This window comes from Ochotona princeps, chromosome 8 (assembly GCF_030435755.1).
Source record: "Ochotona princeps isolate mOchPri1 chromosome 8, mOchPri1.hap1, whole genome shotgun sequence".
Taxonomy (NCBI): Eukaryota; Metazoa; Chordata; class Mammalia; order Lagomorpha; family Ochotonidae; genus Ochotona; species Ochotona princeps.
This window is the reverse complement of record NC_080839.1, coordinates 66,226,306-66,250,570: the sequence shown is the minus strand read 5'-3', so window position 1 is coordinate 66,250,570 and position 24,265 is coordinate 66,226,306. Positions and strand designations below refer to the sequence as shown.

The following is a 24,265-nucleotide window of genomic DNA, read 5'->3' as shown; positions in this document are numbered from 1 at the left end:
TAGTCCTCCCCTTGCAAGTGCCGGGATACCATATGGGTACTAGTTCATGTCCTGGCAGCTCCACTTCCCATCCAGCTCCCTGCTTGTGGCCTAGGAAAGCAGTCGAGGACGGCCCAATGCATTGGGACCCTGCACCCGTGTGGGAGACCTGGAAGAGGCCCTGGGCTCCTGGCTTCGATCATTTCTACTCTGGCCATTGTGGCCACCTGAGGATAAATCAACAGATGGAAGATCTTCCTCTCTGTCTCTCCTCTCTGTAAATCTGCCTTTGCAGTAAAAATTAAAATAAATCTTAAAGAAAGAAAGGAAAGAAAAGAAAAGAAGAGAAAAGGCAAGGCAAGGCAAGGCATGACATCATGTTTTATTTTATTTTGATGATGCTTGCATACTTGAGAAGGATGCATGGCCATGTGAACCACTGATCAGGGCATCAATCTGAACATGAAAAATTCAGATTTATGGAAATAAAATACATCAAAGAGAATGAAAGATTAATCATTTTCATAATGAAATATTTGAAAATACTGATATTTATATTAAAAGAATAATCTGAAGGTATAATTAAATGTGAACGTCCCAAAGTTTTGATACAGAAAAACCTAAAATTAGAGCAAGCTGATAGACTTATTTTAGTGGTCAACATTACAGCACAGCATGCTAATCCTGCACTGTGAACACAGGCACCCTGTGTAAGTGCCACTTCTGCCACAGCTCCCTGCCAACATGCCTGGGAAAGGCAGTGGGAGAACGGCCAAGCACTTAGGTCCCTGTACCTACATGAGAAGCTCAAATGGAGCTCGAGGCTCTTGGTTTTTGCCTGGCCCAGGGTAAGCCATTCCAGCTATGTGGGGAGTGAAGCAATGATGAAGAGGGATCTCCCCAGTCTCTCTATATAATACATAATTGTGGAAAGTTAGAAGCCAACACTAAAGAATAGTAAAATTACTAAAATGTTGGATAATGTAATTAATGAAAAACTAAAAAACAGATGTCAAAGAACACGGAACGGTAAGGAGCTACATAGATGCACAGTACTTTTAGTATGCCACAAGAATGGCCACAGGTCAGGCATGCGGCACAGCGGTCAAGATGCCACTTTGGACACTTGTGTCCCATGTCACACTGTCTGGATCCAAATTCCAGCTCTGTTGTTAATTCCTGTAAACGCACACTCTGGGAGGCAGTAGATGATGGTCCAAGGGCTTGGGTATCTGCCTTCCATATGGGAGACCCAAACTGAGTCCAAGCTCCTGGCTTTAGCCTGGCCCAGCCCAGGCTGTCATGGACATTTGAAGAATGAATCAGGAGATGGAAGAACTCTCTCTCAGAGGTCTCTCTCTCCCCGCACCTCTCCCTCTCAATCTCCCTCTCCCTTTGCTTTTCAAGTAAACAAAAAAAAAAAACAATTTTTAAAAAATTCCAAGCTTAAAACAATGATAGTGAGAAACATAAAAGAATAAGGATAGGGACCAGCTTTGTGGTGCAGCATATTAAGGCATGGACTGCAACACCAGCATCCCATATGTGCATTGCTTTGTGTTCCAGCTGTCCTATTTCCAATTCAGTTCCTTGCTCAGGGGCCTGGGAAAGCAATGGAAGATCACTCAAGTGCTTGGGCCCCAGTCACCACAGGGTAGACTGGGATGGAGTTCTTAGCACTTGGTCTTGGCCTGTCCTAGCCTGGGCTATTGCAGTCATTTGGGGAGTGAACTAACAAACAAAAGATCTCTTTCTGTCTCTATCCCTCCCCTCTCTCCATCACACTGCCTTTTAAATCAATCAATTTTTGAAAGGGTGGGAAGAACAAGGGGAAAGAGGCTTAAAAGTTTTTTACCTAGAAGAACTGCTACTTCCTAGAAGTGAACTTTATGTTTTATGCATTTTTAAGATTAAGAAACTCTTCTGACTGACTTAGAATGCATTCATCACTTAAGTGAGGAAACTAAAATCTCACATGCCCTTGAAGCTCCATTTAATACAATGAGTCCAAGCCCAAGAAAAATGTTATTGAATTTTATTTTCAAATACAAAAATTAAATATTTATTTTTAGTAAAATACTCCTTAGAATAAATAACTTGATTTATTTTAATGCTTAAAATAAAGCCATGACAGATTTCCAAAAGTCTGAGACAGGCTACTTAACATGTACTAACAAAACATTGAAAATTGATCAATGGACAAAACAGAAAGGACAAATATCCTAGTAGCTCTTGGCCTGTGAAATTATTCCAGTCCATAAAATAATCCACACAACATCTGGTGGTCGTAACTGCCAGTTCAAGTCCAGAAGGACGTTTTGAGCCTCAGAATGTGAAATCCACCACAGCATAAGAAGTGACTGCTGCAGAAGTATGTTTTCTCTGTAAAACTTGAACAAGGTTGTCCTTCCTGATCTCAAGGCAGGTGAAGACAATGGCCACTTCCTCCGGCATCCATAAAAAGACACCAAACAGAATCTGGCCAACTGTCTTACTCCCATGAAGAAAAGGTTAGAATAGATATAAACATCAACAAGAAACATTTCCTAATTCCACCACCTGCCCCCTCCATTTTCCTAAAGATTTGAGGAACTTTACCAGTGTGTTTCCTTCGCGGTGGAGCCATTGAGGCCTGATTGAGAATTAATTCTTGGAAAAATTTTCTTCTGTCTTCTTCAATAGGCCTTTGAATATATAAGACCTCTTCATACTGTATTCTAAAGATACATTTAACCTACACATACACACACAGACAAAGATATCAAATAGAGAATTAAAAGTTCATATATGTCAAATTACCATTTTTTCAACTCCAGTACAATTTTCAATATTCACAGAATATTCCAGAGGGTAACCTGTTGACAGGTTTGACCTCATGGACTGCACCAGAATGGGAGAGTGTCCAGTTGCCCAAGTCACTAACAAACAACACTGTATCTCCGACAGGCATCAGATGACAGGAAAGAGGGCAACTGAATCTAAGTAACAGCTGAGAAGTGATTACCCAGAGGCCGCAGCAGAAAGCTGAAAGGCTGTTAACATCTGTAGTTATCATCCACTGACTCCTTCCTGTAACCTTTCCTTACCAAGTTTGTTCCATTGTATTTTCTGTCATCTGGTTGCACTACAAATAAATTATTCCTCTTCCTCTTCAAAGAATGCCCCATAATACTACATTCAAGAAAAACTCCAAAGCAAAATGAGCTGGTTGTTCTCATATCTTTTGGGTCCTTCCCCCTGGTGATTTACCCATCTTCCTCTATCTTGAAAACCTAACAGAATTCATTCGAAAAAGACCATACATTTGGTCAATGAGAGCAAACCACTTAGTTTTAGCTCTAAATATTCTTCCTTCTGATAATTGTCAACATTGTGCTCAACTTTGTAAATACATAAGTGTATCAAGAGTAAACCCACAATAATCCACTAACATTCTTGCCAGATTATAACCTATAACTTGGAATCTATCACCTATAAAAATTTTTCTCTAGTTCACTCATAACCTTATCCTCAAACAGTTCTAGCCTCAAATTTCACACCATAACAAAAAACTTTCAAACTTCCCTAAATATATCATGTTCTCTTACACTGGCTCACTCTCATCACACTGGTATTTATCCATGCTGCTCACTCTTTGCCTAACTGATCCATCCATTTATCTATCTATCTTCCTTCCTTTCTTTATTTAACTGGGAAGGCAGAGAAAGAGGGACAGAGAAAGATCTTCCACCCCTGTTCACTATCCAAATGGCTGCAATGCTCAGAGCTGAGTCGATCCAAAGCCAGGAGCTTCTTTCAGGTTTTCCATGCAGGAACAGGATTCCAAAGCTTGGGCTATCCTCCACTGCTTTCCCAGGCAGTAAGCAGGGAGCTGAATGGGAAGTAGAGTAGCCAGGACAGAAACCAGCACTCACATGGGTTGCTGGTGCTTGCAAGTAGAAGATTAGCCTATTGAGCCATTGTACTAGCCCTCCTGAACCCAACTTTTAATGCTCTACTCAAGTAACAGTAATGCTTTCCCAGATTTTCCCAGATGTGCCAAAGCATATCTTCAAAAAGTTCTCATTAAGCTTTTTTATTTAAAATAGCTGAGTGATTCTTAGTATATTTATATAGTTGTACAGCCATCACTTCAGTTTTAGAACATCTTCATTACTCTAAGTTTTCTGGGTGCCTATATGCAGTCAGTTACCAATCCCACTCACATGTCCCTGTCTAATTTCCACTATTTTGCCGTTTGTCTCAAAAAAAAAAAAATGTCTCTACCAGAAACTTCAACCTGGTAGACTTCTGTGTCTGCCTTTTCTCAGCATTTATCTTTATAGTGTGCATCAGAATTTTACAACACTAATTGCTGACTAGAATTTCACTGTAGAGTCATTCATTGATTAGTGACCATTTAAACTGTTTCTATATTGAGGCTATTGTGATTAGCACAGCCAGGTACACCTGCATATGGACATCCATGTAACCATGTTTCCATTTCTCTTGTGTAGATACCTAAGAGCAGAATTACTGAGTCATATCACAAATTTCTGTTAAACTTTGAAAAAAGCGGCTACATCATTTCACTTTGCCACCAGCAGTATACAAGGAGCGCCACTGTATCTTACGTCCTCACTACCACTTTCATTACTGTCTTTTTGAGTATAACTATTCTACTGGGTTACACTGGTTATCTCATTACTACCATGGTAATGCTGTCAAGAATCTTTTTACTTACAAAATGGAAGCTCATAGGAGGAGTCATCTGATATTCATCCTTCTGTAATCGCTTTTTCTTAGTTCCTTAAGCTTCATCTACATTATGTTATGCTGCACACATCAAAGTTTCCTAAATCTAAATATGCTCCAGATGTGTGTGGGTGTGGGTGCATACACACGTGTCTCATATTTTGCTTATCCATTCATTTGTCAGTAGACACTGGGATGGTTTCCACTTCTTTAAAATATTCTTTTGAATTTTTTAATGCTGTGCACAAATGTGCTCAAAATTTTGTTTTCAGTTATTTAGAATATATACTCAGAAAGTAAATTGCTAAAACACATGATGGTTGTTAAATTTTTAAAAGAATTGCCATTCTGTTTTCTACAGCAGCTACAAATTTTACATCCTCACCAGCAATTCGCAGAGTTCTAATTAATATCTCAACATCTTCACTATAGCTTGTTATTTTCTGGAATGTTTTAAATAATAGCCATCCTGATATGTATGAAATGACACCTTATAGTAGTTTTGATCTACATTCCCAGGTAGCTAGTGATGCTGAGCATGTTTTCGTGTATTTACTGGACATTTCTTCTTTATTCCAGTTAGGATGTTTCTGTTATTGTTGTTTCAGGACTTCCTTGCAAGTATACTATAGATACCGATCCCTTACTAGGTACATGATTTACAAACATCCTTTGTCTTTCTGTGGATTGCTTTTCACTCTGTTGATGATGTTCATGGTGATAATATAGATGTTCACCTATCTGTCTGAAAAAACTTCAGGCATACACGGTGAAATAAACAGAGAAATATCTTCTACCTGCTGGTTCACTCCCCAGGTGTCTGTAAGAGCCAGGTTGGGTCAGGTTTAAGCCAGGAGCCAGGAACCCATCCAGGCTTCCCACATGGGTGGCAGGGTCCCAAAAGTATCTACTGCTTTCCCACTCACATTAGCAGAAAGTTGGGTCAGCAGAAAGGACTCAAACTGGCACTCCAGTATGGGTGGGGGTATCATAAGCAGCCACTGGCCTGTACAAAGTTTGTACACGGTTTTTTATTTTTATGATGTCCAACTTACCTAATTTATTTTTGCCTGTACTTCGCTGTGATATTTCAATTGCCAACTCTAATACTATGAACCTTTTCCTCTATATTTCTTGTAAGACTTTTATAATTCCAAGTCTTAGGCTTAGGCCTTTGAACCATTTTGAGTTTTTAATTTTTATATATGGTAGAAGGCAGGAGCTCACGTTAATCTTTTTTTGCAAATGCTTATATAGTTTTCTCAGTACCATTTCTTTTTCTTTTACTATAACTGGCCCATAAGAATTAAGTAACGTTTTGATTGTGTAATGTTTTGATACATGATACACTGTATAATGTTCAAAATCAGGGTAATCACACCTATATCCTCAAACATTCATCACTTCTTTATGGTGAAAACATTAAAAATCTTCTAGCATTTAAAAAAATATATATGCAGTATGTCATTATCCTCCTAGCATCATCGGTCTAAAGTCTTCCCTTTGCCCATGAATGGTCTTAGAACCTGTGTCAGAGCTCGTCTGATAGAATATCACACTATACAAATGCTGACATAAATGGTAATCAGGTAGATGACTTTACATGTTGAAATAATTTCGCCTATTCTACATCGCCATTTTCATAATGATGTCTTTAAAAGACCAAATGAGTTTAATTTAAATAACATTCACTTTATCAATTTTTTCCTTTTATTTCTTACACTATTAGAGCATTTCTCATGTGGTATTATGCTTTTTTAATATCTATCTTCCCTCTAAACCTTAAATTTCTGGAGACCAGAGAATGTCCTTTTGTTATTTCATTGATGTACATTCATTTATTTATTCAAACAGTATTAAAAATGTGTGTGTGTGTGTGTTTCGAGAAACTGTATACACAGGTATTGTGAAATAAAAGAGTAAAGAAACAAGCATTAATTGTCTAAAAGAAATTTAGGCTTTGCTAGTACACTGCCCTGCAGAGAACAGCATTTACAAAATTTTTTTTTGCTGAGTAAAGTGGCTTAACTTGATGCATATGAAACTCTACATTTCTCTGACCACTCATCAATCCTAAGCAACATAATATCCAAAAGCCACTGCTCCAGCATCTTAAGAGTACATGGGCGGGGGGGTGGGTTAAACATCCAGCAGCCTCCCGGAAGCTAATGGGTCTCAGGACGGCGCATCTCATGCCTGGATCACAGAAGCCAGCCACCATGTGCATGTGGTGAGCTGTCCCCGGGTGGCCAGTGTGCCATTTGGCACCAGGCTCCGCCACCTGGCCGCCTGGCTGGGACCTTTGGGGTTTTGGTTCTTTGAATTGCTTCTTAGGTTGCTCCAGGTTGAACCCACTGTGCTTCTGGGACGTGAATCAATCCTAAAGATTCCCAATGACAGTAACTCTTCCTTTGAAGAACTTGTAATCACTGAACAATGCTGACCACCAAACACCAGTCCATGCAAAAGCTATGGCTCGGGGCTTGTTCAGTAGAATCATATCCTGTTACCTGACATGATGATGGATCAGGAGAAGGGTCACATTGTGCAAGGCCATTACATTAACTAGCACTCAAGAACCATATCCGGGGGTAGATTCTGTGGGTGATGTGTGGGCCAAACCCTGTGGAAATTCTAGCCCCACTGGTTAGCTCAAGAGTTGTGGTGGCGATGGACTAAGCTAGGTGTGACCAAGGAGCCTGCCATCAATCACAGGTAAAGGAACCCGCAACAGTATGGACTGGTCAGGACAGCAGCACCCAAATGAGCATCCTGAATAGGGTATGGGCTGGGCCAGGCTGCAACATTCACCAGCTCATACAATGCCAAATGAAAGGCCAGACTTCACCGGAACCAAGGCCAAAGCCAGGGACCCAATTCAGGTCTCGCACATGAATTGCAAAAATGCAATTACTTAAGTCTTCCATCACCTTTGGCTCTCAGGGTCTGTACTGTCAGGAAACTGAAGCCAAAGACTGGAGTGAGAATGTAAAGCCAAGAACTGAATGCAAGTACTCTGACATGGGACAAAAGCATCTTCACCAGTATCTTAAGCTAGTCTAAACACTGGCCCCCGAAAACATTTATTCTTATTCCTCACTCCACAAAAATAAGTAAATAAAGGTTTAAATGAAATTAATCACCCATTGTTGGCAAATTACTGTCAGGTCTTTAAAACAACTAAATATCTTGTTTCTCTATATAACCCAACCAGAATTGCCTTTCTTATTATCATATTAAGAACAAAAGACGGGCCCGGCAGTGTGGCCTAGCGGCTAAAGTCCTCGCCTTGAATGTCCCGGGATCCCATATGGGCAACAGTTCTATTCCCAGCACCTCCACTTCCCCATCCAGCTCCCTGCTTGTGGCCTGGGAAAGCAGTCAAGGATGGCCCAAAGCATTGGGACCCTGCATCTGCGTGGGAGACCTGGAAGAGGTTCCTGGTTCCTGGCTTCGGATCGGCATAGCAGTGGCCGTTGCGGCTCACATGGGGAGTGAATCATCGGATGGAAGTAGTCATTTGGGACTATTGCACCCGTGTGGGAGACCTGAAGAGATTCCTGGCTCCTGGCTTCAGATCAGCATAGCACTGGCCGTTGCGGTCACTTGGGGAGTGAATCATTGGATGGAAGATCTTCCTCTCTGTCTCTCCTCCTCTATGTATATCTGACTTTCCAATAAAAATAAATAAATCTTTAAAAAAAAAGAATAGACATTATAGTAATATTCAACTTAACACAGTATCACCAACAGAAGAGCTGAAAGATCAAACCCCACCAAACACTATCTTCAATGAGAATAATTATTTTGGACCTGATAATATAACTAGATTTTCTTTGCAGGTTCTATATATAAGCACATCAGATTCTGTGAGCATTAATGACATCAAGCTTTCCAGATACACTGAAGAAAACAACACTGTCATATCAAAATAGAAACTCAAAGTTAAAAGACTCGGTAACCTTCCTATATTCCATCACTAACAAAGTGGTACAATCCAGACCTGGACCCTGTTACAGTAACTAAAATACCAACATAAAAACAATCTTGAGAAAGGTAAGTGAAGAATGTTAAGCATTAAGCCGATCGAATGAGAATTAAAATAAAGATGGGATTATCAGTGGTAACAGGCACCATAATTTGTTGAATATTTTATATGTGAAACTTAATCTGATCTTCAAAATGTGCCAGAAAGGTGATTATCTCCATTTTACAAACAATAAACACCAAGGTTAAGGAAGAAAAAAAAAATCTTTAAAAAATATTATAAAGAAAGATACAACATTTTAATTAGCTCTTACCTCTTCAGGCAGCTCACTGTACATGGTTTCAGAGGTAGACAATAAAAATATAGGTGAAAATGATGGTATGTCTTGCAGCAAAGTCAGAAAAGTTGCTCTCACAGTTTCACTGACAGCTTCCCACCAATCACCAATGTGAGGCATGTAAACAATACTCGGTACTGTTCTTCGAGCTTCACGAAAAATCTAGTTAAAGAAAGAATCCAAATTACCGACTTTGAAGTCTACCTGATAACATATAAATGTATGAAACAGATCAGGTCAGTGTTGCCCTTAGTTTTAGCCCCCAAATGTAAGCTTTTGAAGAAACGGTACATAAGCCTTCTATCTAACCTTTGTTTCACCAGGGGGAAAAAAACAGACATTATTTTTACAATTTTATCCTTTTACAGTACACACTAACAGAATGAAAGAATCAAATTGTTTCTATATAACTATCATTACAGTTAATAAAGTAAACACCACTAAAACAGGCTTTAAATAAAAGGACACGTATGTACCTAAGTGTCACCAGTGCCAGAGACACAAGCAACCCTCTACACAACAGAAGAAAAACAGTATGGTTTGCATGTCAAAAGCCCCACTCAACATATGAATTACATACTCATCTTAACCAAGGAGCACCACCTTACAACATAAAATCAATGAACCACCTGCTGAATCATGTATACACTTCATTTCATTCTTTCTTAATCATAAAATGTTCTTCTCTAAAAAAAGAACAAATGACAAAAGAATTCTGAGATACTTCCATTATCAGAAAATACAGTAAAGCTGAAAATGAAGTATTCTCAAGTGTTAAAAAGAAAGAATCCTATCACATCTTGAGCGGCATTCTGCCAACACATCCCAGTGAGGACCAGGTTGGCTATTAGTAAGCAGAAAAGCAGAGCTATCATTCCTCATATATAAGTCCACAGCTCAATAGCCTATCAGCAAATTTTCACCTGTTAATGACATCTTTTCATTATTTTTTTACAAGATTATGTAAAAGTGTAAAATTATGACTATATTTCTTCAAACTAAATTGATAATTCTATTTCTAAAATCCTCTCATTTTTTCCTGTTTTATACAGAATTCTGCTAGCCTATATGCTGCAGAAAATACAGAAATAAGAAGCTTATATTAAAAATGATTAGGATTATCAGAAATTTTGTTAAAAATAAAAGGATTATTTTTCTTTAATGAGTTTATCTCTTGCATAAATTTTAAGATAATACATTTCATACAGCTTTAAACCTCCTGTGTAGAATCAAATGCATTGCAATAGTAAACCAGAGAAAGGAACTCAAAATTTTTCCCAAAGTTGGATGAAATATATCTAGTACAACAATTCACATCAAAAGTAATGTTTGCATATCCACCAATCCAGAACAACTCTAAGGGGTAACTCCTTCAGGACTCTAAAATTTCACATTTGTTGCAAACTGGCACAAGCCTATATTGAATCTTGGAAATCCAAGGATTTTTTCCCCCTGAAGTTCTTTTAGAAAATTCAGAAGAGAAAAATCAGCACAAATGTTGGTAAAATAAAGGAGCCACACAGGAACACAAAGGCAACTAAAGCATTTGTTTCCAGAATAACGTATTACATGCCACTCAAGTCAGGCATGATGTGTGTAAGACAGTGACCAACTCCTTTGTCACTTTCCACTTGCCCATTCTGCTGATAAAGCTAGAGGAAGTCAGTCAACAAAGAGAGTCAACATCTAAAAGAAAAACTACCGAGCTGTAGTTTACAGAGAAACCTCACAAAGCTAACCATTTAATTCAGCCATGCAAGCTGCTATATACCCAGAGCTCAAAAGAGATGAGAAAACAGGCCTTTTTATTTAAAAAATAATAATAAATAAGAAGAAGAAGAGGAAGAATTTTTGCATTCATTCTAGTACTTCTAGGTTAGGTTCACTAGGAATATGTGTTGACAGTATGAAGGGAACAGCACAGATGATTAAGGGATATTAAGGGCTTAACAAACTCAGAAGTTAAATACTACAGAACTTTAAGTGTTCCACAGAATTGACAAGGTTGAACTAGATAAAAGCAGTGCCAAATCTAAACAAGCTGGGGTGTTTTCTCCTATTTCTTTCTTTGCATCCAAACCCCTCAAAATTAACTAAGTAATGATAATATTCCATAAACTGTTATTTCCAAAGCCTTTAGGAAAATACCGTCTTGATAAATCTTTAAATTATATTTTAAAACCCAGAAAGGGGGGTGGGGGAGGATCAGACAATTCTCAGGTTCAATACAGAAAGGGAGTATAGAATTACAAGAATGAGGGAACAGAGCCTGGTACAATGGCTCAGTAGTTAAACACTTGCCTTGCATGCGCCAGGATCCCTAATGGGTGCTAGTTCATGTCCTAGTCGCTCCACTTCCCTTCCAGCTCCCTGCTAGGGGCCTGGGAAAGCAGTAGAGGATGGCCCAAAGTCTCAGGACCTTGCATCCATGTGGGAGACCCAGAACAATCCCCTGGCTTCAGATCAGCTCAGCTCCGGCCACTGTGGCCACTTGAAGAGTGAACCAACTGACAGATCTTTCTCTCTATCTCTCCTTCTCTCTGTAAATCTACCTTTCCAATAAAAATAAATAAATCTTAAAAGAAAAAAAGGAGAAATAACCTGATTATATCAAATACCAATATTCAAAAATACTTCCATAATTTTTCTCCAAAGCCCTTATGGTGAAAACCAGCCTTAATTTCTAGAAAAAAAATTTTAAATATTACTGAAACAATTTTTCTTTTAAATATCTTACTCCACATCATCTTAAAATATTAAAATAAACTTTCCCATTTTCTTTAAATATTTAACCTACCTATTCTAATTCCCATTTTTTCCAATGAAAATTCAAAAAGAATAGAAAAGAGTATTCAAAATTTTCAGAGTTTAATTATCAGGAAAAAATTTAATTCTGTTGTGTTTTGTGTATATTTGCATATAATATAAAAACAACTCTTTAGCAGTCTGCTACTAAATCTTAAAATAGTGCAGTAAAAAAACTCTGAAATCAAATCACAAGATAGTTCAAGTTGAAAAATAAAGCCTTTAATGAAGTGGCAACTGTCTTGGTAACAAGGGATGCCATTTGAGAACTAAAAAAATACTCACCTACAGGGTGTCTTGGATTGGTGGATGTGCAAGGTGTAGTAGAAAACAGAAAAACTGTTACAGAGAAAAAAGACAGTAGGCCAATTACTGAACCAACCGCTTCAAAACGCCTCTGACATGACGAGCACTCTTGCACAAGTAAAATGAACACACACCAGCATATGTGAACTGTTCATTTTGATTATTTAATCAATATACTCCATTTCTTTCTGGCCTTCTTATTGCCCCAGACATCATGGTTCATTAAAAATTTATTTCAGTTGCTTGATTTAAAAAAAAAATGACAAACTACTTCTGTGAGTATTACAGACTAAAGGCCAAAATCAGGCCATTGACGTATTATACAAGGAAGTTCCAATGACATAAACTGCACTTATGCTTACAAGAGTTCTAATCATCTCAAAAGCTAAAGTTTTAAGTCAGTATTTTAGCCACCAAATTTAAATGATCAGTGCATAAAATTTAGTTTATTTTTAAATGAAAAATATAGAGTCCTTGAACAAGCCATTTTCTTTAGAAACTAAGAACAGTAAAAATTTTAAATACATATGTGAACACAAAAAATTTCCAGGATTTGCTTCAGTTGCTTGACAGTACTATGAATGTCTTAAAATTACAAAATATTACAGATGGAAGAAAAGTCTTGGGATCTAAAAACTTCTCAATTTTCACAAAAATTAAAAACGAACAACAAAATGTTTGATTCCTTTTTATGCCATCATAAATTATTAAAATACTAAAACGTTACTGCTGCATTGTTGATTAGTTTATTCCACTTTTATCTCTTTGCTCCATTTACACTGCAGTTACCTACTAATTATTGAGCATATTCTGTAAAAGGAGGTACTAACTAGATCTGAAGGTCCAGGATTCAAGAAACCACCTGTCACATTTCATCAGTTGCATACAAAGTCAGACGATTATTAGACACATCTATATTCATTTGAACAGCCACATTACAAAAATTATGAACAAATATCATGAAAAAAAACACTCAAATTCTTTTTTGATGTTTCATTTGCTAAATGTTTGAAGAATTTTAGTAAGAGCAATATACTCTGGACCAAGATGATTTAAAGAGTTTACAACTCAAAAACAAAGACCAAAAAAGCCCATGTTCCGTCATAAAAACCCGGACACTCATGTGAGCAAACCCAAAGGGATCCAAGGTACAAACAACAGCAGCCAGAAACCTTTTCAGCACCAATGCAGAAGCATCCAAGGTACACACATCAGTAAACGTATTAATTCCCTGACATTACTCAAATAAAAAAGGATTTTTCCTAGAAATTTTCTGATACAATTCGTGTTAAGGAAATAAAATTACTTAAATCTTCACCCAATAAGATCTTATTCATCATTTGACATTATTCAAAAACCTTGAGTAATTCCAAGATTTTTCAAAGACCATAAATAAATCTATTACTTCAACTATGTCTCTGTATTAATGAAAAAATAAAACACATTCAAAAGTCCTTTTATTTCTTCCCTAAATACAAGGCAAAATTGCAATAAAGATGTGAATAAAAGGGAACTGATTTTTTTTTAAGCAATTGATACAGATATTAATGTTTTCTACCTTGGGATAGGGCTCAATAAATTTCCAGGCTACACCAAGGTTTTCCATTCTCCTACCAGAATCTTTGGAAGACTATGATATGCTCAGTAACATACATATACACATACATACACACATGCACACATGTAAACACACACACATAGTAGTGTTATGAATGTTGGCACTTATTTCAGTAACAAACGTCCAACTGATGTACAGGGACCCAGTAAAGAGTTACATCTCCAAGTATAATCTATTAGGATCCAGAATAGTCACTCTCAGAATCCATATTTAAATTATAGGTTCAGAATGAGAAACTTGGGACCAGCGGCGTGGCCTAGTGGCTAAAGTCCTCGCCTTGAATGCCCCGGGATCCCATATGGGCACCAGTTCTAATCCCAGCACCTCCACTTCCCATCCAGCTCCCTGCTTGTGGCCTGGGAAAGCAGTCGAGGAGGGCTCAATGTCTTGGGACACTGCACCCGTGTGGGAGACCCGGAAGAGGTTCCTGGCTCCTGGCTTCGGATTGGCTCAGCACTGGCTGCTGCGCTCACTTGGGGAGTGAAACATCGGATGGAAAATCTTCCTCTCTGTTTCTGCTCCTCTCTGTATATCTGACTTTGTAATAAAATAAATCTTAAAAAAAAAAGAACAAGAAATTTTAAAGGGATTCCCCAGATGATTCTGATACATGAGCAATAAAAAAATACCCTTTAGTTACTCCTCTACCATTATCCACCACAACTGATAACCAATAGATAAGGTAGTCAGAGAAGGAAAAGCAGCTATGGTTATATATATTCTTGTGCATAAACATGTTCTAAAGAACAGATATACAAATAAACAATCCCCAGAGTATAAAGAATAACAACTATGGTACTTTCCCCACTCCACCAATCTATACATACAAATGTAATCCAATAAAGGTGATTTAACATTCCATACTTTTAAGATTGCCTTTCATGTTCATGTTATACTACTAAATACCCAACTTAATTTAATATTTAGTACCTTAGAGCCTGGAAATGAGATACGTTTGCAAGAATAACTTGATATAGATATCTACAGATGATCCTGAAGGATATCTCTCAAGATAGATAAAACAATATGGAAGAAAACAAAGGGTATATATTCATAGAGCTGAATAAAAAAAGAGAAGTGTTTTAATTTTTTAAAGACTTATCTATTTTTTCTTCAATATTTATTTATTTTATTTTATTTTTTAAGATTTATTTGATTTTTTTTATTGGAAAGTCAGATATACAGAGAGGAGGAGAGACAGAGAGGAAGATCTTCCCTCTGATGATTCACTCCCCAAGTGACCGCAATGGCCAGTGCTGAGCCAATCCAAAGCCAGGAGCCAGGAACTTCCTCTGGGTTTCCAACGCGGGTGCGAAGTCTCAAGGCTTTGGGCCATCCTCCATTGCTTTCCCAGGTCACAAGCAGGGAGCTGAATGGGAAGCAGGGCTGCTGGGATTAGAATCGGCGACCATTTGGGATCCTGGCACGTTCAAGGCAAGGACTTTAGCCGCTAGGCCACTGTGCAGGGCCCGAAGACTTATTAATTTATATTAGAAAGGCAGATTTACAGAGAGAAGGATCTTCTATCTGCTGGTTTACTCCCCAAATGGCCATAATGGCCAAAGCTGAATTGATCAGGACCAGGAGCTTCTTCTAGGTCTCCAGCAAGGGTGCAGAATCCCAAGGCTTTAGCTCATCCTCTCCTGCTTTCCCAGGCCATAAGCAGGGAGCTGGATTGGAAGTATCACATCTGAGACATGAACTGGACTCCATGTACAACACTGATGCCTACAGGTGGAGGATTGGCCAGTTGAGCCATCACACCCACCAGAAGTACTTTTAATAGCTCCAGGTGTTAGCATCTGACTCATGCCCACTCTACCCTTATTTTATACCTACTTAATAAGCAGGTTTGCAAAATCTGTACAGATCATTGTTAAACTACCACGTTTCTTTATATGAAAACTTCTTTTTGGAGAATTACATATTTTTCTTAATTTTCTAAAGACGTATTATTCATTTCAACAGCAGAGTTATATGGAGGGACATGCAGAGAAACAGACAGATATCTTCCATCCCTGAATGGCTGCAACAGTAGATGGAAGAGCCCTAAGCACTTGAGCCATTTCCACTGCCTTCCTAGGCATATTGGTAGGGAACTGGAATAGAAGCAGAACAACAGGAACTCAAACCACTGCTATTATAGAATGTCAAGATCACAAGAGGTTGTTTAACTTGCAGTGTTACAATGCCAGTCCCTAATCATTCTTTTAAGACAGTATTATATTTATGAATTTAAAATGATTTCAAACACACACTTAAGATAATCAAAGATAACCACGATACAATGGTCTGACCTCCTGTCAGTGTTCAAAGCAAGCTTAGGATTCAGCAATACTGACTGTGTTCTCAAAAATGGACATCCAGGTGGTGGTGGTCACTCAAGAACTCTACTTCTACCCAGGAACTCTGAGGTATAATGATGTCTCCATGCATTCAAGGAAGTGAAATACAACCAAACAATAGTGGGTTTTTGTTGTTTTCTTCTGACAAATGACACATCTCCTCACTAACACAGCAACAACAAAATAGCAATGGCAAGACATGTAACAGCGACTGAGGAGTACCAGGTTAGAACTCACACTTAACCCATTAGAAGTCAGGAAAATAAGTCCAGGATTTCAAGAATATCAACCTAATGTTCACAACACTGCTAACATTTCCCATACCTGCACTTACTTGGCTACATTAAGTTGGTGATGTGTTTGTGAATACGTATACTTTAGACACAGGGAACAATAAAAAGCAAACTCTGTAACACTGAAGACATCATTCTTTCAAAGTGATTCTACTTTCCATTTGCTTGATGCTGTCAAATACGTCACTCAGAAGAAAACAAAATTCTAGACAGTATAGCCAAGAGTAAACTAAAAAACAAAGTTTGCACATTTCCGAATTACCCAAATTCCTTCCCCATGCCAAAGAACCATTATTCACAGTTGTCTGGGTTACTTGCTTCTTTCACTAATATCTTTCTCATCTTTCCATATCATAAGCCCATGTGAATCTACCTGATGCTTCTGAATGAGTTCAAAGTACTCTTTTGGATCTCAGGATACCCCATAATTTATTTCAGCCAGTCCTTCATGAAAGACTATCCACTTTGGTGTTAGGTTTGTCTGACAATTGTATGCATTGCTGTACTAAACACCTTTGTACCTTTGGCACTGATGTAGTTAATAGGTCTTTAGGAAAAACTCCTATACACAATTCCTGGGTCAAATGGTACAAAGACTTGAACTTTCATATACTATTTAAAAGTATTAAAAGCATAAATTTTAGAGAAAAGTAAACAAGACAGACACAGATCTTCCATCTGCTTGTTCACCCCAAAACGTCCACAACAGTCCAAGCCAGGGCATGCTGGAACCAGAAGCAAGCAGCTCAGCTTCAATGTCCCACATGGGAGGCAAAGGCCGAAGCACTTGAGCCAACACCTGCTGCCTCCAAGAATGTGCATTGACAGGAAGCTGGAAGCAAGAGGAGAGATGGACATCCCAAGCGATGTCCTGCCAAGCCACACCTTCAATCATTGAATAAATGTAAATTTCCATATAGCAACGTATGTGTTATTACACTCTATCAAAATCAAACCTGAAAGGGCCCAGAAGCGTGGCCTAGCGGCTAAAGTCCTCGCCTTAAAAGCCCCGGGATCTCATATGGGCGCCGGTTCTAATCCCGGCAGCTCCACTTCCCATCCAGCTCCCTGCTTGTGGCCTGGGAAAGCAGTCGAGGACGGCCTAAAAGATTTGGGACCCTGCACCCGCGTGGGAGACCTGGAAGAGGTTCCAGGTTCCCGGCTTCGGATCGGCACGCAGCACCGGCTGTTGTGGCTCACTTGGGGAGTGAATCATCAGAGGGAAGATCTTTCTCTGTCACTCCTCCTCTCTGTATATCTGACTTTGTAATAAAATAAATGAATCTTTAAAAAAAAATTCAAACCTGATAATTTACCGTCACTTATAAGTGAGGCTAAGAGTCTTTTTAAACCTTGATTAGCTGCTTTTATTCTCCTGTAAATAACAGGCTCTTATTCTGCAAACTTTTCAGTTACATTTTTATTTTCTTCATGTTTCTTTCAAGACATCTTTATATAGTTAGGAAAATTATCTATGGTTGTCTGCTTTTTTCCCAAGTTATGTCTACTAATTTTATTTTTAAAAATGCTTTTTGCCATGTGGAAGTTAAAATTATATATATATTACAGTTCTCTTTGTACTTCTACAAAATGTTTGGTATATGTATACATACACATACATATATATACATAAAACATAAACACATGGTATATATATATATACATACACACATATATAAAAACACATATACATAAAATACACACACACATATATATATACACACACACATACATACACACACAGACACACACACACCCTGTGGATTTCCTGGTACTTTTATACTTCTAGTAATGACCTAGAATTTATTTTCAAATATAGCAGAGGGTAGGAAATCGAGTTCTATTTTGTTTTTCCATTGTAGCTATTAAAGCAAGCCAGTAGCTCTATCCAGTAGAGGCACAAATTTTTCGCTATTAATGTTCTATTAAACTATAAAAATCTACTAGGACTCCTTCATTATTTATTCCTCTAGAAAAATCTGATACAGCTGTAGTCCTCCTTACACTTTTTCCTTTTTTTCTTGCTGTTTTCCAGAAGAAACACAGAATTCCTTTAGATTTCTGTCCTAAATTTGGGGGGAATTATAACGGGAATGGCACTTAGTTTATACATTAATTTAGAATGCATCAGGGGTCTCCAGTTTTGAGTTTTACCATTCATTAGCTATCTATAACGAATACTTGTAAAGGACTATTGGCCAGACCTATCTGATGAACATATTTTAATATTCAAACAATCTCATGTAACTTCAGTCCGAACTCCGAAATGACATATAACAAAGTAAATATAACCAAGATGTCTCTTTCATTTATTCCAAGTCTTCCTTGCTTAGGCCCTGTACATTAATTGTTTTAGTTGATTCCTAGATAAATTCAGTTACTATTTTAATTGGGACCACTTCTTCCACTATATTTCTGACTTGCCATAATTTGTATAAGATAGATTTTGGAACACTAATTTTGAAAGTATCTACCTGGGCCCGGCAGTGTGGCCTAGCGGCTAAAGTCCTCGCCTTGAAAGCCCCGGGATCCCATATGGGCACCGGTTCTAATCCCGGCAGCTCCACTTCCCATCCAGCTCCCTGCTTGTGGCCTGGGAAAGCAGTCGAGGACGGCTCAATGCATTGGGACACTGTACCCGCGTGGGAGACCCGGAAGAGGTTCCAGGTTCCCGGCTTCGGATCGGCACGCATCGGCCCGTTGCGGCTCACTTGGGGAGTGAATCATCGGACGGAAGATCTTCCTCTCTGTCTCTCCTCCTCTGTGTATATCTGGCTGTAATAAAATGAATAAATCTTTTTTTTTCTTTTTTTTTCTTTTTTTTTTTATTGTATTGTTGTTGACAATCTTTACATAGTTAATTACAGTTAAAGGAAAAAGAAGAAAAAAAAAAAGAAAAAAAGAAAAAAAAGGTTCAGGGGGATAGGAAAGTGGGCAATGCTATTATGTCCATATTGTTTCCATCATGCATCTGAGGTAAAGGGGGATATTGAGGGAGAAGCCCCACCCGGTTCCCCGCCCACCCCAAGTCCTGGATGTGGGGCATGCTCTGAGATATGTGCTCAAGTGGTGTTAATAGTTCTCCAGTTATGAATCGCTGCCAGTTTCGCTTGATGAGGTCGTCCACCGATTGATATGGTCCATCATAAAGTCTCCGTTTGCCCCATAATTTGCTGCCAACATATAGCTGAGATGATTGTCCTGTTCTGTCTTCTGTCTTCTCCTGGTTAGAGTTCTGAGTCCAGCAGTTCGATTGGGGAGATCTCCAAAGATACTTTGAGGTATTCCCAGATTAGTTTCTTGTATGTTGTAGCAAGCACAGGGCCCGGCACAGTCCATCACCCCGATCAGCTGGTGGTTGCAATTGCTGTGTTGGTTCTGTTTTCAGTCCCGAGTTGCACTGGAACCAATGGGTGTTGCAGTCCAGTCTGGTTCGGCCCTTACATCAACCAGTGGGAGCTGCAGCCTAGTCGGGGCCACCCACAATAACCCCCACCAAGCCCGCCCCCCACCCTGGTTTGCCAGTATGTGTAGCAGAAGACCAGTCTGTCCCCCATCCCATTTGGCTCTGGTACTTGTCAATGGGTATTAAAGCTTAGTTCTATCTAACCAACTCAACCATCCAGCCCTCACAGATGTTGTTGAGTGCCTCTCTATCTAGCCATCCCAGCCCCCGTCCTAGTTTTCATGCCCTCCCACGGGAATAGTGACCCAAGAAGGGGGAACCCACTTTTCCCTCCCAGGTCTCTCTGTCCTGGTTTATGCACTCTTTAGGTGGTCCTGTGATTTGACTCGACAGAATTAGTCCCCAGTGCCAGCTTCTGCCAGCTGATGCTGCGGCCCTGATCTAGTCCACATGCAGCGCACAGGTGTTATAGCCTTGCTTAGTCGGGTCTGTCTCTATCCCAGCCAACACTCTCCAGTGGGAGTAGCTGACCGGCGAGGGCTCCCCCCGCCAGCTCTGCCCCTTCCTTCCTGGATCTCACGTGTGCTGGATGGGTGCTGCATTCATATCCAGTACAGGCAACCACGCCCTGGCATTCCATAATGTGTACTGGTTTTGTCGCAACCAAACCCGACCCATCCCACACTCTGGTCTGGCGATCGGATTTGCCAGTGGTTGACATGAACTGATTCAGCCCGGTCTGCTCCTGACCCATGCCGACTGTATGCCAGTGGGAAACTTTCCATGGCCTATTCTGGGCTGTTTCTTATCATGCTACTTGCGCTTGCCTGCAGGGACTGTGTCCTGCCAGAGGAGTTGCCCAGGCTCCTCCATCAGAACCCCTCCCAATGCCAGATTTTGCGCTTGCCAGGGGGTTCTTGAGCCAGCCCTACTCAGTTCACCTCCTGTCCTAGTAGGAACAGTGGTTTTTCCTGGCTGGCTTTCACCCCATTCTGGTTCTTGTTGTTGGATGTTTCAGCCCAGCCATGGCTCGTCCATACCCACATACAGCTCACACATGGCTCAGAAGAGGAGTGAGACCCAGCCTAGTCAGTCCCACATCTACTCTGGTTCTCCATAACACCAGATGGTGTTGGGATCTAAAAAAAAAAAAGTATCTACCTAACAGAATTACTTTTTGTCCTAATATTTTAATGTACTGCAAGTTTTCCAAATACACAATAGGTAAATATAACTTCAACATATAATTTCTAATATTTATAACTCTAAATATTTAACTGAGTAAATATTTCATGTCTCAATAGTTTTTTTAAGATTTACTTAATTTTATTAGAAAGACAAATTTACAAAGAGAAGGAAAGATCTTCCACCTGTTGATTTATTTCTCAAATGGCTGCAATGACCAGAGCTGAGCTGATCTAAAGTCAGGAGCCAGGAGCCTCTTCTGGTTCTCCCAATGGGTGTATACAGTTTCAAGGCTTTGGGCCATCCTCTGCTACTTACCCAGTCCATAAGCAGGGAGTTGGACGGCAAGTGGAGCAACCAGGAAATAAGCCACACCCATATAGGATGCTGGCACTAGAAGGTAAAGGATTAGTCTATTAAGCCACAGCTCAATAACTGTGTATTATTCTTCTGCTACTAGAGTCCATTTGTAGTATTTGTTTCATGATCACTGAAGCATAAGTGAAATTAATCTACAGTTCTCTTCGCATTTCTGCAAAACATTTGGCATTGTTGTTTCTGATCATTTAAAAGCTTTCTTCCTTTTTCCTGTGTTTTGTAGAGCTTGGGCTTTTTTTGTTTATTATTTATTTGTTTGAGATGCAGAAAAATAGAGCTCTCATTCACTGCTGGCTCCCAAAATGCCCACAACGTCCAGACCTGGGTCAGGATGAAGCTGGGAGCTGGGAGCCACTCTAGATCTCCCACATGGATGGCAGGAATCAAACTACTAGAGCTATCACCTCTGCCTCCCAGGAGCTACATGAGCAGAATTCTGGAATCAAGGGTTCAAAGCAAGGTGAAAGCCAGGCTCAAGTTGGGACACTGGTGCCCTAACCACCTGACCAAACACTCACCCCTCTTTCCTACATTTTGGAATAGTTTAAGTAACATCAAAATTATGTTATTCCTTAATGTTAAAATAATTCACCTGTGAAACTGTCCATGGCATTTGCTCAATTCTCTCTTCCATAGTGTCTGTGTGGGTTCTTTTTTACAAGTCAATTTTCATAATTTATACGTTCCTAATAAATCATACAAATCCATTTAAAATGGTACCAAATAGTCCTGCTACCTGCAGAAATCTTTTCTAACTAGGAGGAAAGACAAGGGCTTGGCACAACAGCCTTGCACATCCAGGATCCCATAGGGGCGCCAATTTGTATCTCTGTTGTTCCACTTCCTATCCAGCTCCCTGTTTGTAGCCCAGAACAGCAGTAGAGTATGTGCCAAAACCGTGAGACCCAGAGGAGGTTCCTGGCTTCTAGCTTCAGATTGGCTCAGCCCTGGCCATTACAGCCACTTGAACTAGCAGTTAGAAGACATTTCTCTCTGTCTTTCCTTCTCTCTGTAAATCTGCCTTTCCAATAAAAATAAATCATTTTAAAAAGGAAAGATATGAACAAACACATAAAGCAGCATTACATATGAGAAAACTCCTATCTAAAATGAGCTAAAAATATCAAAGTGGAGCAAAATATTGGTATTCAACCTTTTACTCAGGCCATGCATTTTGGAAAATAACTTATCAATAGAGTTTTCTAAGTAATGAAGTACTATTAGGATATTCAGACTCAGAAAACAGCAAATAAAAGAGAAAGTGACACTAGTATAAACCTTTTTTTCAAAAAACTTCTTGCTACAAGGTAGGGAATGATTTTCATTTGGATAAGGCCTATTTCTTAAGCATTTATGAGTCCAAAATACATTTTAAAAAACCACTTCAAAGTACTTTTACATGTTACTACTCCTATTATCCAAACTCTAAAAGAGGGCTAAATATTTGAGTACAAAATGACAGTACTCTAATTTATTAGAAACTGTATTACTAAATCAGCTAATAAATGAGCACTTACTATAAGGTAGACTCTGTCGGAGACACAGAAATGGTTAAGACATGGTCTTTCAGCTCAAAATAACTTACTCCATTCATCTCTAGTTCCAACATGACATAATTGTAATATATTCAGGGTTATATATAAAAACTTCAGGAAATATAAATAGCACCAATAAAATTTTGCTTCATAGAAGAGCAAAAACAAAATGCTTCAAAATCAAATATAAAAGATATTTAACTATTCATCACAGATATCCATAAATTTCGAGTTGTTATAAGTTTTGAAAATCAATATTAAGTCCTAACATCTTAAACTGAACATCATTTCCCTTTCCATGGTAAGATCCTAAATACTGAACTATGACATTAAAACTTCAGTAAAGGAGAATCAAGATGGCAGAATAGGGTAAGGACACGTTTAAACGGACGGAAAAATATTTAATCAGGATGCAGCAGAGAGGACATATTTCAGGAAATAGGAAAGGACAGAACAATAGCAGAGGGATACCTGGAGACTGACAGACACAGGAAAGCAGCGGGCACAGCAGTGTGGTGTTGCAGTGACTGATACTCCAGCACGGCGATCTGAACGCCATCAGCAGCCGGAACTCCACCAGCAACCAGGTGGGAAGGGACTTTCACTGGGAGCTCACGAGGTGAACCCAGACAAAGAAATGTCCGTCCTGCTGGTCCGTTTGATTTGACAAGGAGTAGAGACAGAGCAGCAGTTCCCAGACAGGCAGTGCGAGAACAGGGTGGATTTCATAGCCCAGCCAGCCCCCTAGAGCCGAATTGGGAACCATTTTGAGTAAGGGGGAAAGGGCAAGGCAAAGGACTGAGCATACGCTGAGCTGGGAGTGAACTCATTTCTGACTAGGTGAACTGCAATGACGTGGTATTCTACAGGTTCCACCCAAGACAGGTCTGGGTTGCCCTAAGACCTGACGGCCAGTAGATCAAGAACTGTAGTGGTGGTACGTCAGGCGCCATTTTGTGCACTGTGGCAATAGCTTTGGGACTGCAGGGGACAACAGTGAACTGCACATGTGCTGATCTTGCAAGAACTAGCTGACGTCAGTGGATTGCGCCGGTCCCGCAGGAAAATAATACTGACTGTGGCATCATACAAGCCAAAATAGGTCCGTGTGGCACCCAGACCTAACATCCAACAGGTTGCGACAAGATCAGCGCCACCAACAACCTAATTATAAAGGACACCTGGAGTCTCTAATCCTGGGACCTGCTCCAATCGGAAGTGGGAGAAAGGTTGCAGAGACAACAGTGCAGCCTCAGCACACTATCACAGGAGGAGGACAGCGGTGAGCCAAGAGCTGGGACTGTGGAAATCTGACATAAGAACCCAGACCTGGAACTCGCTGGAGGTTGTGTACCA

The 24,265-nt window shown here is 39.5% G+C and overlaps 1 protein-coding gene across 3 annotated transcripts in view; it reads right to left on the bottom strand.

Annotated features, from left to right (window-relative positions):
• The window catches only part of ATAD2B (ATPase family AAA domain containing 2B), a 164,136-nt gene that overhangs the window by 44,107 nt on the left and 95,764 nt on the right, over positions 1-24,265 (bottom strand). For all 3 annotated transcript variants that reach the window (XM_058668204.1, XM_058668205.1, XM_058668206.1), the window contains exons 19-20: positions 9,015-9,200; positions 2,578-2,713 (exon numbers count right to left, since the gene is read on the bottom strand). In XM_058668204.1, the coding sequence (XP_058524187.1) occupies positions 2,578-2,713; positions 9,015-9,200 (322 nt within the window). The remainder of the gene's footprint in view (positions 1-2,577; positions 2,714-9,014; positions 9,201-24,265) is intronic.